The sequence below is a fragment of the Mugil cephalus genome, chromosome 19 (assembly GCF_022458985.1).
Source record: "Mugil cephalus isolate CIBA_MC_2020 chromosome 19, CIBA_Mcephalus_1.1, whole genome shotgun sequence".
Classification (NCBI taxonomy): domain Eukaryota; kingdom Metazoa; phylum Chordata; class Actinopteri; order Mugiliformes; family Mugilidae; genus Mugil; species Mugil cephalus.
Window position 1 is genome coordinate 1,359,065 of NC_061788.1, and position 16,891 is coordinate 1,375,955.

The 16,891-nt window shown below is 44.1% G+C and overlaps 1 protein-coding gene and 1 non-coding gene across 2 annotated transcripts in view; both read left to right on the forward strand.

Annotated features, from left to right (window-relative positions):
* Positions 1 to 15,212, forward strand: part of vcanb (versican b) — a 31,075-nt gene extending 15,863 nt beyond the window's left edge. Inside the window, 10 exon segments of the mRNA XM_047570081.1 lie at positions 2,881 to 3,044; positions 3,928 to 4,092; positions 4,094 to 4,736; positions 5,517 to 5,630; positions 5,733 to 5,846; positions 9,202 to 9,360; positions 10,006 to 10,088; positions 11,215 to 11,359; positions 11,876 to 12,058; positions 12,601 to 15,212. Coding sequence (XP_047426037.1) covers positions 2,881 to 3,044; positions 3,928 to 4,092; positions 4,094 to 4,736; positions 5,517 to 5,630; positions 5,733 to 5,846; positions 9,202 to 9,360; positions 10,006 to 10,088; positions 11,215 to 11,359; positions 11,876 to 12,058; positions 12,601 to 12,833 — 2,003 coding nt within the window. The 3' untranslated portion in view covers positions 12,834 to 15,212.
* An 850-nt stretch (positions 15,213 to 16,062) lies between these two features.
* trnay-gua lies at positions 16,063 to 16,149 on the forward strand. Its single transcript is given in 2 exon segments — positions 16,063 to 16,098; positions 16,114 to 16,149. It is a non-coding gene; the product is annotated as a tRNA-Tyr (tRNA).
* The last annotated feature ends 742 nt before the right edge of the window (positions 16,150 to 16,891 follow it).

The following is a 16,891-nucleotide window of genomic DNA, read 5'->3' on the forward strand; positions in this document are numbered from 1 at the left end:
TACACACAGAGTCAACAGCAGCCAGACTGTGGACTTTAATTGTCTTGTGTCCAGAGAGAATCCTTCAGAGACTAACAACTTGTCAAACAGCGTCTGCGCCGTGTTTTCCCACATTCGTCTGTATTAGCGTTTCAACACGGACCGAGGACGTCTCACTCTCCAAGAAAAACCCCAGACTCTTTACTATCTTCTGACCATGTTTGAACTCTCAGACAATGGACCCCGGTACAGACTCAGAGGGGACCCCCAGACCCCTAGACCCCCCAGACCCCAGACCCCCAGACCCCAGACCCCCAGACCCTGTAGCCCCTATAGCCTCTGGGCTACCAGGGCTCCAGCAAAATGGACCTTTGGTCCTTTAGCGTCTCCTTGTATTGATTATTAGTGTTTCAGTCATCGTCTTCATCTTTGTGGTTTTTGTCTCTATGTGGTGGTTTCATGTCCCTTCTATATCTCTTTTGTGTTTCATTTGTGGTCCTTTTGTGTCTTTTTGTAGTTTTATGACCCAGCATGTTTGTTTATATCCTTTTGTGGTTGTGTTGTTCTTCCTTTTTTAGTTGGGATCTTCCTCTTTGCGTTTTCTTTCAGACTCTTTGTGATCTTTTTGTGTCTCTTTGTAGTTGTTGTCTGTCTCTTCGTGGTCTTTTTTTTGTGTCTCTTCGTAGTTTTATGACCAAGTATCTTGGTTTTGTCGTCATCATTTTGTGTCTTTTTGTAGTTGTTTTGTGTCTCTGTGTGGTCGGTTTATGTCTCTTTGTAGTTTTATGACCCAGCATTTTATGTTTTTATCATTTTGTGTCCTTCTTTTGTGTCATTTTGTGTCTCTTTATAGTTGTTGTGTGTCTCTTGTTGGCTGTCCTGTGTCTTTTTGTAGCTTTATGACACAACATCCTTCTTTTTTATCTCTTTGTGGACATTTTGTGTCTCTTTGAGGTTGTTTTCTGTCTTTTTATGGTTATTTTACATCTCTTTGTTGGATATTTGCGGTGTTTTTGCAGTGTTTGTAGTCTCTGTTTGTAGTTTTATGACCCAGCATATTTGTTTTGTATTATTTTGTGGTTTTGTGTCTCTTTGTCGTTTTTTTGACCTGGCATCTTTGTTTTTATAATCTTTTGTGGTAGTTTTGTGTCTCTTTGTGGTTTGGAGTCAGACCACTAACATTACCCATCTTTGTTCAGGGTTTCATGTACACGTTAAGATAAAATCAGCCTGATAGTTGACGAGTGTTGAGGAGTAATTATAAATGTAATAAAGAAGGAGCCCTGGGCCTCTCGTCAGGTTAATCCAGCCACATGTAAAAAAAAAAAAAGGATGTTTATATGAACCATAGGAGTAAAATAAGAGAGAGGCCCCATGTGTGGATTGAGTTGAGGCCCCAGAATCAGCCACACCTCCGTCCACTCACTCAGATTACAGGTTTGTTGAGCCCGGTGCCGAGCGGTGCCATCTTCCAGCACTGCTGTTTATTATTGATACATATATCATCGCGAGGCAGGCGCCGCTTCCAATGAGGCGACGTTTCCACGGCGCGAGGAAATTTACCAAACCCAGCTCTTATGTTGGGTCACGTTCTGACTCCGTTCCCCCACAAACCAGCTTCCATATGCACCATAAAGTCCTAATGAAGAGACACAAGCGTGTATTGTTTGAGAGCCGCCGCTGGCACCGATAGACCTTAATCATAAGCAACACAGGCCCCCCGACTGTTAACCATCCAGATACGCTCTTTGGCTCCTTTTAATCAATGTCAGAAAGGAGCTGCTGTGGGATCCTGGCACAGCAACCAGGACCCAGATCCTTCACTTTGTGTAGCAATAACAAAACACTCCCAAAATCCTACTAAAGTAGAGGTGGAGAAATATTATCAGATGTTACAGTAGGTCAGAAACTAGAGTTTCTTCAGTGAAATAAAACTCAACAGATTCAAACTCTTTCCTTCTTCTTTTCTTTATCCTTTTTTTTGGGTGTCGGTAAATACTATTATTTCTAAACACCTGAAACACGAGCTTTGTTTAACAAACCAACACTGTGCTTTCATATTTTTAAATTTTAGCTTTGTGTTTTCTGATTCAAATCTTTTTCACCGTCCTCGTGGTTTAAAAGTACAAACTGAGGAATTAGCGCCACCTGCTGTTTGTCTCAGTGAAGCGCTGTCGTAAAGCAGCTACTAGCGACTAAACCTATAAAAATAACTGGAATTTATTAAAAACGTGTTTGTTTTAGTATTTTCGTTAAAAAATGTCTCAATTTATGATCTTTTAAAGTCCACGTGATTCTCTATCAACTATGCGCCACATGGTGACTAGCCTCACAGAATCCGAGCCCCTCAGTGTCTTAAATAGTTCTTCGCCTCCATCTTGCGGGAAAATGGTGGAACTACAGATAATAAACACAGCATAGCCATCTTGTAGTGAAATTTAGCTTAGCATTGATACGTAGCCTTGGTGGCTGTTTTTTTTCTGGGGAGCTACACTTGCGAATAATATGGAGAGAAAACCAATATTCTTACGAATTGAAGGCTAAATAAAATGTACGTTGCCTCCTGTAGCGAATCAGTAGCATTTTGGAACCAGATTCATTTTCAAGACATAAAAACCCAACGTCGAGGAACTTTGGGTTCTTTGGTTTGTTTCAAATGTCCAGAGGGAGAGTGGACCTGGTTCTATTTTTTACTAGAACCTTTGGAGAACATGTGAGCTCTGTGGTATTTCTAGAAACTCTTGGTCTAACCTATCTATGGAGACCAGGGTCCATGGAGACCAGGGTCTATAGAGACCAGGGTCCATGGAGACCAGGGTCAGGAACAAGGACCTGTTGGTCCTGATTTATTTTGGGTTATGTCTTTTGTTTTTAACTCTTTTGTTTCCCATCTGTCTCTAGTTGAACAGGTCCTGGACATCTTGAACCAGCCCCTGATGGGACTGCAGCCTCACATCCCTCACATCACTGACCTCAGCCAAATTAGCAGCGTCGACGCCGACTCCCTCGAGGCCTCCCCCATCCACCTGACTCCGACGGTCAGCTTCGTCAATGGAAAACACGAGGTATTGTCCTTACGCTGTTTAAAGAGACAGAGGTGACCACAACTCAAGACCAGAGAGGTGGTGGTGGATCAGACAGAAATACCAAACCTTCATCCAGCCTTTCCTGGCGTCCTTGTTTTCATGGTTCCAGTTGTTTGTTTTGGTGCTGCTTCTTCTTATATAATCTGGACTGTATACTCTGTTTTCCTTTTAAAAGCCTTATTCTCACGGGACTGGTTTTATCTGGGACCTCTGGGTAATTTGTAATAATCACGGAGGTTGTCTGTGATCTTAATCCTGTGCGAATCAGCCATTGACGTGATTTAGGGGCCAGACTTTTATTTTTTCAAGACTTTTGTTTTATTTTCAGCTTTTTTTTCCGCCTCTCGTCTCATGAAGGATGTTTAATAAATCAATGTGTGGACAGATGTTGTCCACACGAGATGTCTCTGATCCATTCACCCATTTACGCCAGGGATGAAATCATTAAATCCAGCATTAATGTGTTCATGTGGTTCAAGGTGGAGCTGGTTGAAATACTGACAGGTCCTTGGTCATTTCTTCTCCGGGATCAGTAGCATCAAAAATATATTTTTATAATCCATTAGAATTTGTGAAGTAATTAGAACCATCTGACATGTGGTGGAAAGTAGCAGAGCCACAACAATGGCTAATATTTGAATTTCCCCCAATGGGGATCAATAAAGTATTATATTATCTTATCTGACTCACAGGACGTCCCAGGTAAAACTAGTCCTGTGTGAATATGGGTTCAGACTGGTAGCGCTAGCTAGGGGCTAGTTTTAGCTTTATGAGCTTTATGAGCCCGTGTGTTGATGAAAGGAGGCCAAACCTACTGAGGTGAGATTGAACCAACTCGTCATCGCTCTGTGTCCTGATCCAGGTCACGTTCGAAACGAAACAGCCAGAGGAAGTCAGGGGGGACCAGTTTGAGACAGCCACCCCTGTTCGAGTGGACGACATCCACATCTCCACAGATGTCATTTCCAGTCTGACCTCTGACGGGAGGGAAGGATCACCACCGTCCTACCCCCAGCACCTCCCACCCTGACGACATGGAGGGATCTGCAGGCCGGACCACGGACGATGGTTCTGCAGAAGGAGCTCCGCCCACCCCGGCCTCAGACAGCCAGTCCGGTGTGAGGACCGATGAGACGGAACTCGGAGGAACAGAGGTTCACGCTTTTACCCCAGAGCCACGAGAATCCACCACCTCCACGGAGGACTCGGACGGGTCCGGTTCTGGAGAGGAGACCTCGGGGGAAGGCGTTGACCCCGTGGACACCAGCACACCGTCTGTGGATGAAGACACCGAAGCAGATGTACGGCAGGTATCCAGGCAACCTTCTTGGCAGAGAGGAGGCCAAACCACCAAAGAACAATTTTACAAGCGTCCGACCACAACCTCTGACCATCCCACCACCAGATCCACAATGAGTATGAGCCACACCACTCTTTCCACCACAACTTCACCTCTTTACACCTTCGACCAAAACACCCACTCAGTCCCCCAGTGGGCTCTGAGCCCAGACCCGGACGCCACCACCCTAACAGACGAGCCCTTTGAAGACTACGACATCACCCCAGTGCTGGTGGAGTCCCGACCCCAGAGACCCAGGGACTCGATGGCCACAACGCAGCCAGACACCGACTCAACTCCTGCTGTGGAGGCCGTCACTGTGGACGTCAGAGGTACGAGAAGTCTGCATTTATTTCACTTCTGTCTCAGGCTCAATCAACAGCAGCCGGTGTCTAGACTAAAAACTGAACTCTGCTTTGTTTGAACGTCATCCTGTTGGCGTCGTCCTTATTTCCAGACCAGATCTGAATCAGAATAAGAAAAGGATTGATAATGTTACGTACCACTCTTTGTCTTCCTAAGAGACGAGATGAGTAGTAATAAATATGAAACAAACATAAAAAATGTAAAATAGCAGATTCAGTACAGAAATAAATAATGTGAAGCATTAAATTAAATGAGGACATGATTGGGGCATGATTTGTATCTTCCTCTCTTTTTGAAATTTCCATTGGTTAAAAAAGAATTTCTTTGCACATTGAGGTTTTTCATAGATGTCAATGGAAAGTGTTTTGTTGCAATACCAGCAGTGGCCACTGGGAATAATTAGTAGAGCTGCTAAGTCGTCCTTGATGCCTTTTATGCCTTGTTAACCTTGTTAGCCATGATGCTACAGTTTTACAGATGTTTGGACTGGGGCGGGGGAATATTTTAGAGCTGCAATACCAGTAGTGACCACTAGGATAGTGACCATAGTGTCCAATGTCATTGTTTTGCTCCCAAAAACAAACTAAACAAGCTGCAGACGTCAAATTAAGAGTGTTTCTAACTTAACATTCATGCTCTTAAACCCTTTCTATGTAACTCCGGTCTGTGTTTGCACCGTGCTGAGCAGCAGTGTGTGAAGAAGCAGTTATTGGCGGGTTTTTGACCATGTTGTGTTCTCGTTGCAGATCTCCTGCCGTGCTCAGACAGTGTGTGTTACAACGGAGGCTCCTGCTACGAGAAAGGAGATGAAAACATCTGCGTCTGTGCACCTGGATTCACCGGACGACGCTGTGAGACAGGTAAATATTTCCCGTGAAAGTCGACTTTGTATCAATATTTGTGAAGAGCATCTAGATGGGAAGTATTTCTGATGTTTCTGCTGAATGTGTGAATGTTTGCAGACGTTGACGAGTGCCAGTCGAACCCGTGTAAGAACGGCGCCACCTGTCAGGACGGAGTCAACACCTTCACCTGCCTGTGTCTGCCCAGCTACACCGGACAGCTGTGTGAGCAAGGTCAGGAAGCAGAGCTAACAGAGCTAACGCTAACATCTGGAACAGGAGGAGAGAGAATGTTATCGGTTATGATCAGATGTTAGGACGTCTGATGTTTATTCATCCTCCATCACAGTCACTAAGATAATTAGTTAAACAAGTCTCATCTAAGTTCTATGAAGTGTCTGTATCACTTTAATTTGAGGCCATGTTTGAAGAGGAGCACGTCCAGGTTTGTTTCTCATTTCTTCTCCCTGTGGATTCTCTTCATCTTCTTTTGATTTTTTTTAGAACCAAACTACAAAGATAAGAGTCTGAACTAAACTAAACTGTGACTGTGGTTTAAATATGTGGAACATGTCTCAGCTCCGAGCTACGTCCACACAGGTAGACTCACATATATCGATCCTATAAACTGAGCGTTTGCTCCTCATCTGTCCTCCAGCGCCGGGCGTCGGCTCCTCGGCGGATTAGTTCCAACCTCTGGTCCAATATTTCTGTCATTACTCAGCAGCTCGTGGAGCTCCAGGCTCCAGACGACTCGGAGGATTAATATTTTCCATGAGAAAGCAGCGGTTTGCAGCGGCCAGGTTTTCAGTTTGCTGCTTTTCTTCTGAGGAGCTGATAAGGCCTCGTTGTTCTCTGGGCAGCGCAGTCACGCACGGAGCAGGCACCACATTTATTAGTCACTCGTTGGATATTTTTAAATTCGTCCAGTTTCCCGTCTGCAATCTTTCATTTAATGTTGACTTAATGGATGGAAACGGTTAAGTTTAGTAACGTTTTTAGAAACACATGTTTCCAGCTCTTCAACCAAACTGATCAGATTTGTCTGGGAGCCTTAAAACAACATGGAGCCTTAAAACACTGGGTTGGATCTGGATCTGGATGTGCTCAGATCCAGATCCAGATCCTGATCCAGATCCAGATCCAGATCCAGATCCAGATCCTGATCCAGATCCAGATCCTGGATGAAGAGGAGCAGAAGAAGAAGAAGAAGAACGTCCAGCCTCAGAGGAGCAGGAACCATGTCGTGGCGCGTGCATTGTATTTAAATTCTGTATTTTATTTTATTTTTTTTAATCTAAAAGACAAAGAGCAGAACGTGACTCAGTCAAACTTGTGTTGAGCGGCTGCAGAGAAACAGCTGTAAGACTCTAAACTATCGATGTAACCGACAAGAAAACTGATCTGGAACAAAACAATCAGTGATTTAGAGGAAAGAAAGCTGCAGTGATTAATGTTTGTATTGTTTGTGCCTCCATTAGTCAGTCCTCAGGAAGCTTCGTTTATCCACAGTCTGCACCGGCTGCTCTGGTGGAGACATTTCTCCTAAAACTCTAAACTTGTGGTGTTTATAAAGTCTGGAGCTCATGTTGGAGGTGATAAACAATCAATGAGAAACGTTACACAACAGAACAGGAAGGAGACGAATGAGGAGATGAGAACATCAGGATCAGAACCAGGACCAGCTGGAAGGAAAGGAGGGAAGGAAGGAAGGAAGGAAGGAAGGAAGGAAGGACTGATGGAAGGAAGGAAGAAAGAAGGAAGGATTGAAGGAAGAAAGAAGAAAGGAAGGAAGGAAGGAAGAAGGAAGGAAAGAAAGAGAAGGAGGGAGGGAAGGAAGGAAAGAAAGAAGGAAGAAGGAAGGATTGACGGAAGGAAGGAAGGAAGGGAGGGAGGGAGGGAGGGAGGGAGGGAGGGAAGAGAAGGAGGGAAGGAAGGAAAGAAAGAAGGAGGGAAGGAAGGAAACATGGAAGAAAGGAAGAAGGAAGGATTGATTGACAGAAGGAAGGAAGAAAGAAGGAAGGAAGGAAGGATGGACGGAAGGAAGGAAGGAAAGGAGGTAGGAAGGAAGAAGGAAGGATTGACGGAAGGAAGGAAGGAAGGAAGGAAAGGAAGGAAGGAAGGAAGGAAGGAAGCATCAGTGTGTAGTGGAGTTGGTTCTCGTCACTAATGAACAGGCGTCTCTGGTTCAGGTTCATTTCTACCAGTGGATGAATGGATGAGTTCAGGATCTGGTTTTTAATGGGACCAGGACTCATTAAAGTGGGTTCACACTGACCAGAGGAACCAGGTCACATGGGTCCAGACCCCCCTCCACAATGTGGACCGAGGTCTCATGGGTCCAGACCCCCTCCCACAATGTGGACCGAGGTCTCATGGGTCCAGACCCCCTCCACTATGTGGACCGAGGTCACATGGGTCCAGACCCCCTCCACAATGTGGAACCAGGTCACATGGGTCCAGACCCCCTCCACAATGTGGACCGAGGTCACATGGGTCCAGACCCCCTCCACAATGTGGAACCAGGTCACATGGGTCCAGACCCCCCCCACAATGTGGACCGAGACCAGATCCGTGTTCACTCCTGGACTCCAGTGGTATGAATGACGTAGATCCGGTTTTAGTTCATCACAAAAAGAATTGTCTGGTACATGCGTCACAGTTTCTGGTGTGTTGTGAGTCTGTGGCATGATGCAGGGACTGGAGAGTTTCCCTGGTCCACTGAGAGGTCACCAGATGTCCACATGTCCTCGTCCAACCTCCTGCCAGTGGAAACAAAAGACGGATCATTGCTGATTCTGCCAGAGCTGCAGCAGCTGTGGATGTGAATCCGTTGACTTGTGCTCCATGTTCAGGCCTCACCTGAGCCTCCAGGTGTGTGAACCAGGTCCAGTTATTAAGAGTCATTAAGAGGATCGACCCCGAGGCCTCGACAGGAACCGTCCACAGGAACCGTCCACGTGTCCACGCTGCCTTTATTCTGCAGCCAGAGACACAGGGACACAGCTGATTATTGTATATGAAGCTAAATGTGACCTGGACACAACTGGATGTTTGTGAAGGCTGATGAACCCGGACTGAGTCTGACTGAGCTCATTCATGGAGGGGATCATATATGCCCCCCCCCTTAACTCGGTCTGATGAGAAACATGAATCAAAGCCGTGGAACCACGTTAGAAACATCACAAACACAACCACCAGCAAAATAAAAACATTCATTCATAAAAAGGGAAAAAAAGATTCTACATCTGTGTCGTGTTACACTCACTTTATTAGGAACAGCCGAAACACAACCACAACTAAAACTACACAACTTCACAGCTTGACCCAAAACCTGGATCATCTCCCAGAAATCTACACTAGGATCTACACGATCCATCCTTCCTTCCTTCCTTCCTTCCTTCCTTCCTTCCTTCCTGGAACACATGGTGGCGCTTATGAAAAACAAACAAACAAACAGGAAAGTCGCCATAATTTGTGAATTCTCATGAGCTTTTAGGAATTTTCCCACTTTGAACCTTTTAGTTTTAACACAGCTTTGTGTTCTGCTTCTCTGACACTGAACGCTTGTGTGTTTGTGTGTCTGCAGACATCGAGCTTTGTGGGTCCGGGTGGCAGAAGTTTCAGTCTCACTGCTACAAACACTTCACCCACCGTCGGACCTGGGACGCCGCTGAGAGGGAGTGTCGCCTGCACGGAGCTCACCTGGCCAGCATCCTGTCGGATGAGGAGCAGCTCTTCGTCAACCGTGAGTGGTTCCCACCATGAAGCATGAAGAGTTAGCTTAGCCTTAGCTTAACAGTTAGCTTAGCCTTAGCTTAACCCTCCTGTTATTTATCCTTGCAGCCAATTTAACCCCATTCACTGTCTCTAAATTTGCTTCATATTTAATGACTTTTCCATATTTAATGGAGTCACTGACCCGACATAATATATGTTATTATTCTTGATATTAGTTTTTTAAACCAAATGTTATAGACGAACATGGACTTAGAAATGATATAAAGAAACTTAAACACATCTTTTTCCAATTTAAAGTCAATCAGTGAAAATCTTTTTAACTTTTTTAGATGTCAAATTGACACCAATGATAAAAAGTGATAGAACATTTGAAGGTAATAGGAGGTTTAAGTAGAATATTATTTGAAGTCTAATGTCTGAAGGTGGATGGAGGATGTTCTGAAGCTCAGCGTTGCGTCACCATCTTGACCATCTAACTCCACTTAGCTCCCAGCTAGTTCAGAAATGGCAATAGTGGTGGAGCTAATTAGCTCTGGGTGACCTGATGGGATATTTACATCCAGATGTGTAACAGTCTACTGCTAGCTAACTGTTAGCATGATGGCTAAAGTGGAGACATGCTGACTGACGGAGGGTTTGTGTTTCCGTGCAGGTCTGGGCAGCGACTACCAGTGGATCGGCCTGAACGACAAGATGTTTGAGAGGGACTTCAGATGGACCGACGGCCGAACGCTGGTGCGTCCCTCAGCTAAGATTGAGTAACGTTAGCTGAGCTAAGCTAACAAGATGTTCAGCATCTGATTCGTTTATTGCGTAATTCAGTTCAATCTTTATTTAAAATGTTAATTTTCAGTCTGAACAACCATAGATCCCTGTAGAGATGTGATGTCTTCATGAGTAGATGCAACAGAGATGAGATGAGATGAGATAGTAAATGTTGCCGTAAAATTAAAGATTAGATGATAAGTAGAAACAGAATAGGTAACAAATAAACAACATAAAGACGAGTAAAGAGTTCAAGGAAGAAAAGTGACTAGAGTTTGAAAGCAGAGTTTAATTTGTTGAACATGTTGAACATGATGAAGAACATTAACGCTCCAGAGTTTACTTCAGCTGAGAGCAGATACCACGAATCTGAGTGTCTGCAGCTGTTGATGCAGCTGAAATAACCAGGCCTGATGTTGACATGTGATACTAGAGGAGAAGGAGGAGGAGGAGGAGGAGGAGGCCGGGGTCTGGGGTGGGCGGGGGGGTGGGGGCTGTAATGATGCAATGATTTTAAGGTTAATACAGACACACCCAGACTGAGAGGTGAAGTCTGTCCAGAGACGTGTTGCACTGCTGAGAAACTAAAGAAACTAGAGCAGAGCTGAAACTGAGATCCTTCTCTTCGTAACGAGCGGCGGCTCCCCCCTCTGGCTGCTCTGTGAATTACACCCACATAACACAGGAGCCGAGAGTCCATGGACAAAACAAATAAATAACTTTAAAGATGAGGAGGAGTCACATCTACTGGGGACAGAATAGAAGGATGAAGAAAGGGAGAAGTAGGTGGAGGAGAGAAAAACAGGGACATGAGGAGGAAGGGCATGTCCTCCTTTCATGTCCTCACTGTCTCCACGTCTCCATCGTCTCTGTCCTCATTGATTCCATCTTCCTCCATGTTTCTGTCCCTCAACCTGATGATGATTATTGGAGGTTACCATGGTTACCACCTCCTCCTCCTCATTTCGTCCTTCACATGAACAGAGAAGGCCACCTTTTAATAACAGTCTCAGTAAATGAGTCTGAAGAGCTGCGTGTAGTGTTGTTGGGTCCAGTTTGAGTATAAAGAGGATTTCTTTTTCTTTTTCTCCGGCAGCAATACGACCACTGGAGGCCCAACCAGCCCGACAGCTTCTTCCAGTCGGGGGAGGACTGTGTGGTGATGATCTGGCACGAGGGAGGACAGTGGAACGACGTTCCCTGCAACTACCACCTGACCTTCACCTGCAAAAAGGGAACAGGTACAAAAATATCAGAGCTTCTCCTGCTCATCCCAAACCTTCTCTATGGAGTTCAGGTCTGGTCTCATGCTCCCTGAACCTCTTCCTCTATCTGAGCCCCATGAATCCTGGTGGAAGATGGAAGAACCTGCTCCTTCAGTGTATTCAGGGAGTCAGCTGACCTCATTCTCTGGGACCAGTGTTGATGAACCTGGACCTGAGCTACTGCAGCAACTGTACATCATAGTTAGCTCAAAAATGTTAGCTAAAAAAAGACAGTTAGCTAAATAACGGTTAGCTAAAAACAGTTTCTCTTCTTCCCCTGATGCCCCATCGCTCTGGACCAGGTCCAGTGTGGTTTCCTCAGACCTCATGACCTTCCTCCACATCTCCAGAGTCTTAGTGCTGCTCCCTAGCAGATTGGAGCCTTTTTTTCCCGGTTGTCCTCCCTGATTAGTGGTTTTCTGTTCCCTTCACATTCGTCCATGTTGTGTGAACCCTGGTGGATAAACTGGTGCTTTGTCTCCTGTTGTTCAGTGGCCTGTGGTCAACCTCCCGCGGTGAAGGACGCTCGAGTGTTTGGGGCCATGAAGTCTCGCTACGAGATCAACTCCCTGCTCCGCTACCACTGCAAACAGGGCTTCATCCAGAGACACGCCCCCACCATCCGTTGCCGGGCCAACGGGCAGTGGGACACGCCCAAAGTCACCTGCACGAGCCGTGAGTGTCCAATAGTCACACAGAAAATAAACATTAATGAATTTACCACACATGCTTCCTTAAGTGGTGAACACATGTCAAACAATCAAATCTCTGTTATCTTTATTTATTATTAGTTATTATTTATTAGCAATTATGCAGAAGTCAGTTATCAATGATACAATCACCGTGGAGATAAACAAGTTTTTAATACGATTGGTTTTACACCGAGGCAGGAAGCAATTAATCAAGAGAAGTCTCTATAATCTTTGTGCACTTTTGTAGAACATCAGAGCTGATTCAGACTCTTGTCAACATCATCACATTAGAAACATTAGGACACTTGTTCTTCTTCATGGTTCCTAATAAACCAGGTCAGAGGGGGACCTTGTAGACCACATTAGACCCTGATTAGACCTGAGGATGGTTCCTGGATCTTCTCTGATTGGCTCAATGAAAACCACATGATAATAAACCTCAGTGAGAGGAACCAGGAACCACGTTACCACATGTGGTTCCTTATGGTCTCATAAATGGTGAAACTGACTCTGGTTTCTTCTCAGCCGCCACCTACCACAAGGCCCTCACCCTGCGACGCCGCTACAACCAGGACGCTCAGCAGAGCCGACACAGTCACCACCACCTCCGTCAGACCAAGGCTCAGGAGAAACTCCACCGGGACCAGGAGCAACAGAGCAACGGCTTCAACATCCTCCAGAGCATCTGGGACCAGGGCCGAGTCCAGCAGCCCCTCAGGGAGAAGAGGCAGCTAGCGGACCCGATGGGAGGACACTGAACGGGGTTGTTTTTTTTAATTGTCCCTTTGTTTTTTTTATGATTTGCGTTCGGGCCTCTTGGGTCCAGAGCCACTGATAGACAGAGTGTAGATACTGAGCTGTCTATCAGTGGCTCTCAGAAGAACGAGGGAGATGATTTTCACCGACGTCCACAAACGCTCCACCATCTGAACCAGGCAGGATTTTAGTTTGTAAAGTCGACTCCTTGATTAAGTCTGTGAGGGTTCATCCAGGTCACGGTATTTATCCAGGAAGGGTTTAAGAAATGCAACTGGACTCGTAGAGTTTTATATGAGAAGATGTTTTCTGGTTTCTTCTGAGTAGCTTCTCTGAATGTACTGAGTGAGACATGTCCACCTACAGCCGTTTCAGCCCCATTCACACCTTGAGACTGGAGCCTATGACTGATTCTGACGTTAATTTACACCAGTCCAGTCAGTTTCTGATGGTTTAACCCACAGAGTTTTTATTTAACCCTCAACTTCCCTCCAGTCCCTTCGAACTGAAGAAGCTGCTCAGATGAAACATGAACTTGTCCAGTTGCCTTTTTCAAACGCTTGTTGGAAACTCCTCGATTAATTTAGTCTGCCCCCGATTTACCTGTTTTAGCCATAGACTGTATATAAACATGGACGCCACGTCTCCACTTCCATCTCATGACAAACAGGTTTTTACCCAGAATGCTATCGTTCATATGCTAGCATAGCGTGGTCTGCTAACGTTGGTCCAGCAGGAGCCAGGTTCTGTCCTAGTCTGGTCTGACTGGTTCAATCTTTTTCTACGTTATAACTGTGATGATGCTCGTGATTCTATGCAAACTCCATTTAGGAAACATAACAACAACATAAGCACAACCAGAAGTGGAGCAGCTCTGCTGATCTGACTTGGTCTTCAGGGTCTTTTTTTTATTTCAGCTACAGTAACGCGTTTTTTACCCTGATCTGATTGAATCGACACTGTTGTTGTTCTTCTTTCTGTAAACTCAGCTTCGACCCGGACGTCTCGGTTTCCTCCTCGTTTCTCCTCGTTAGGGCTCATTTCTACCGACTTCTCATCGAGATGTGTTTGTTTTTGTTGTTTTTCTGTTTTTTTTGTAAAGCTGTTTTCAGGCGGCGTTTTAGAGGGAGGCGTGTAGCACACAGAGGAGGCGTCAGATTGTTGTGAATGTGTGGTTGTGTGTGCTGAGACTATTAATCATAGGAGATATAATATAGATACTCTATGAAGCCATATGAATTTAACTTATTGTATCATTAAAACTATGAATGGACTGTGATATTAAATAAAGTGAATTTGTTTAAGGACGACGTCCTCGCTGTCTGCAGGTTCTTGTCATGTCGTTGGTTTTTATTTTTTATTTTTTTGGGTGTTTTGGGACATTTTTAAGATGCATCATGTTAAGCAGCGTTAGCTTGTTAGCTAGAGAGAGAGAGCTCAACAAACGGTATCATAAGAAAACGTCTTCAACAGTTTGAGAACATGTTAGAGTTGGAGACCAACTTCCTCACACACAGATATTTAATGTTTTTGTATTTCTTGTAATTTATGACCTGTACTGCAACCTGCCACTAGGGGGCGATAAGATAGTTTATTAGCCTAGTAGCTAGAAGAAATGAAAATGTTTCTCTTGGGAACAGTCGGATCTGTTTGGAGGCGGAGCAACATAAAATCTTATTTGTCGATATTTTCTTTTACCAGCTATTGAGGGAAATATTTGTCTCTTTAGCCGCTAAATGCTAACATGCTAATCGTGCCAGTGGCAGATTAACAGCAGATGAAGAGGAGGAGGATGATGATGGAATAAAACTGCGTCAACAAATACAGTCACACAAATGAGAAATGTTGATTCGTTTGGCTCCAAAAAATGATGAAAAGTCTCAGAATGATCATTTAAATATCATGAATGGCGTCAATCTGCAGATGCATTGTTTGTTCCATCAGATTAGATTATCTGAGTGATTTGAGTGTTGGAGCTAATAAAAAGCAGATTATGAGGAAACATTTAGCTGCGATGAAGACGTTTTCTTGCGTTGGTCTCTCGGCCTCTCGGACTCAATATCAACTGCTTCTGATTATTATCACGTTCTCGCTTCATGTTTCGCTGCAGATCTGGAATCTGTTCTTCCATCCGTGGAAAAGAGGAAATGTGAAACAAGAACACAGCTTCAACTCACTTCACCAGATTATTTTTATTCGAATGCTTTTACCTTCTGTTCATGTTTATTGTGGATGTGTTTTTGTTTTTTTACTGTATCAGTGGCACATGAGTGTATTTTTCCTGTAATCACTGTAAATCTGTTCATCCATCATGTCACATTAATGCATCAACTATTGTCTGAGTAGTCGAACTTTTCCCAATAAATTCTCTTCAAACACAATGACGACGTATTTAAACACGAGATCTATGAATGAAAATCACATTTTAAACTTTTAATAAATAATAAATTCCAATAAACATTCAGACTTTACTGAGAGTAATTAGGAAAAATGTTTTATTTTTTATTATCTTAATGTCACTTCAGATACAGAGTCAACGCTGATACTCACTCAGCAGAGTAGGATGCTAACCACTGCTAATGGTTGCTAATAGAATAATCAAACATGATTGGTTGGTTGGATTCTCCTTGTGGCTCCGCCCTCATTAGTCTCACCTGTGTCTCGTTAACTCCTCTGCCCAGGTGTGTGTATATATATTGTTATGGGTAGAGGTGGGTTGGAAGCTCCGCCCCCTGATCCACCTGGATTGAGTGCATTTGAACTCGTTGCACAGCTGCAGCCGATCAGCCTGGTTAGGTTATAAAAGCAGAATGAGTCCAGCAGCTCAGATGTGTGAGTGACACCGGAGGGTAAACACCTTCAGTTTGCTCTCTCGGTTGTGTGTTGTGTGTGTTGTGTGTTGTTGTGGCATCTTTATTTTGTGAAGAGGGTTTATTTTCCACTAACATCCAAACAGAAAACCTTCCTCCCAGTGACTCCTTGTTTTCTGTTTTTTGGGTCTTTCTTTGTTCATCTGTTCTTTTGACAGATTTAGTTTGTGAGTTTGACTTTATCGTCTTTTAGACCCAAAAAGACCCAGTTCCATTATTTCTTGTTAGTTTCCCCATTGTGACCTCAGTTTGTGATTTTGTTTGGGGGGAAACGTAACAATATATATATATATATATATATATATATAGTCCCTCATTTAAAGGATTAAAATCCTCAAAATGATTTTTCTTGCACCTCATCCCTTCGATAGCTCAGCGGTAGAGCGGAGGACTGTAGAAGGAAAACATGGATATCCTTAGGTCGCTGGTTCAAATCCGGCTCGAAGGAGAACTTTATATTTCCCTCTTTAAACTTGAAGCAAAGATTGTTAATTAGACAAATCACTCTGGAGGCAGCTAAGCATTTGAAGTGGAGCCACTGTTTATAGTTTCCTTTGCTACGTTACTTATTAGTACTAGTAGTATTTATGTACTATTACTTATTTATGTAGCTTCTGGACGTCTTTTGTCCCTTCAGCAGTCAGACTCTTTAACATGAGGTTTTCTTAGCTCCGCTGTTAGCACTTTAAAGATTCTGTACCGTCTCCATTTTCCCACAAGGTTTTATTGAGTTTTAATCTGCATTAATTACTTTTTAATGTTCCTGTGACTAATCAAGGCCCTGGAGTAAAATGTAAACACATGGTACAAAGGAAAGTAGATGTGGAGGATCAGGCATCCATCCCGCTACCTCTCACATGCTAAGCGAGCGCTCTACCATCTGAGCTAATCCCCCGTATTAAGTTAGATCAACATGCAGCAAGCAGACCCACCTACAGACACTAACACCAGGGCTGAACATTACAGTCACTTTCACATCAAGAGGAAAACACAGGTCAGTTCATGTCAAACAACCCTGGTTTTTATCAGCTCAGCTTCAATGTAAACAGAATCGCTGATGTAGCTGCCTGTCACATTCTGATTTTATCTGACTGTATCATTGTAGAAGCTCCAGCTCAAAAACAGAGTTAAGTTTTGTTCTACTACAATAACAACTGAGCTCTGGAGGGCAGAGATTATTATTTTTTTTT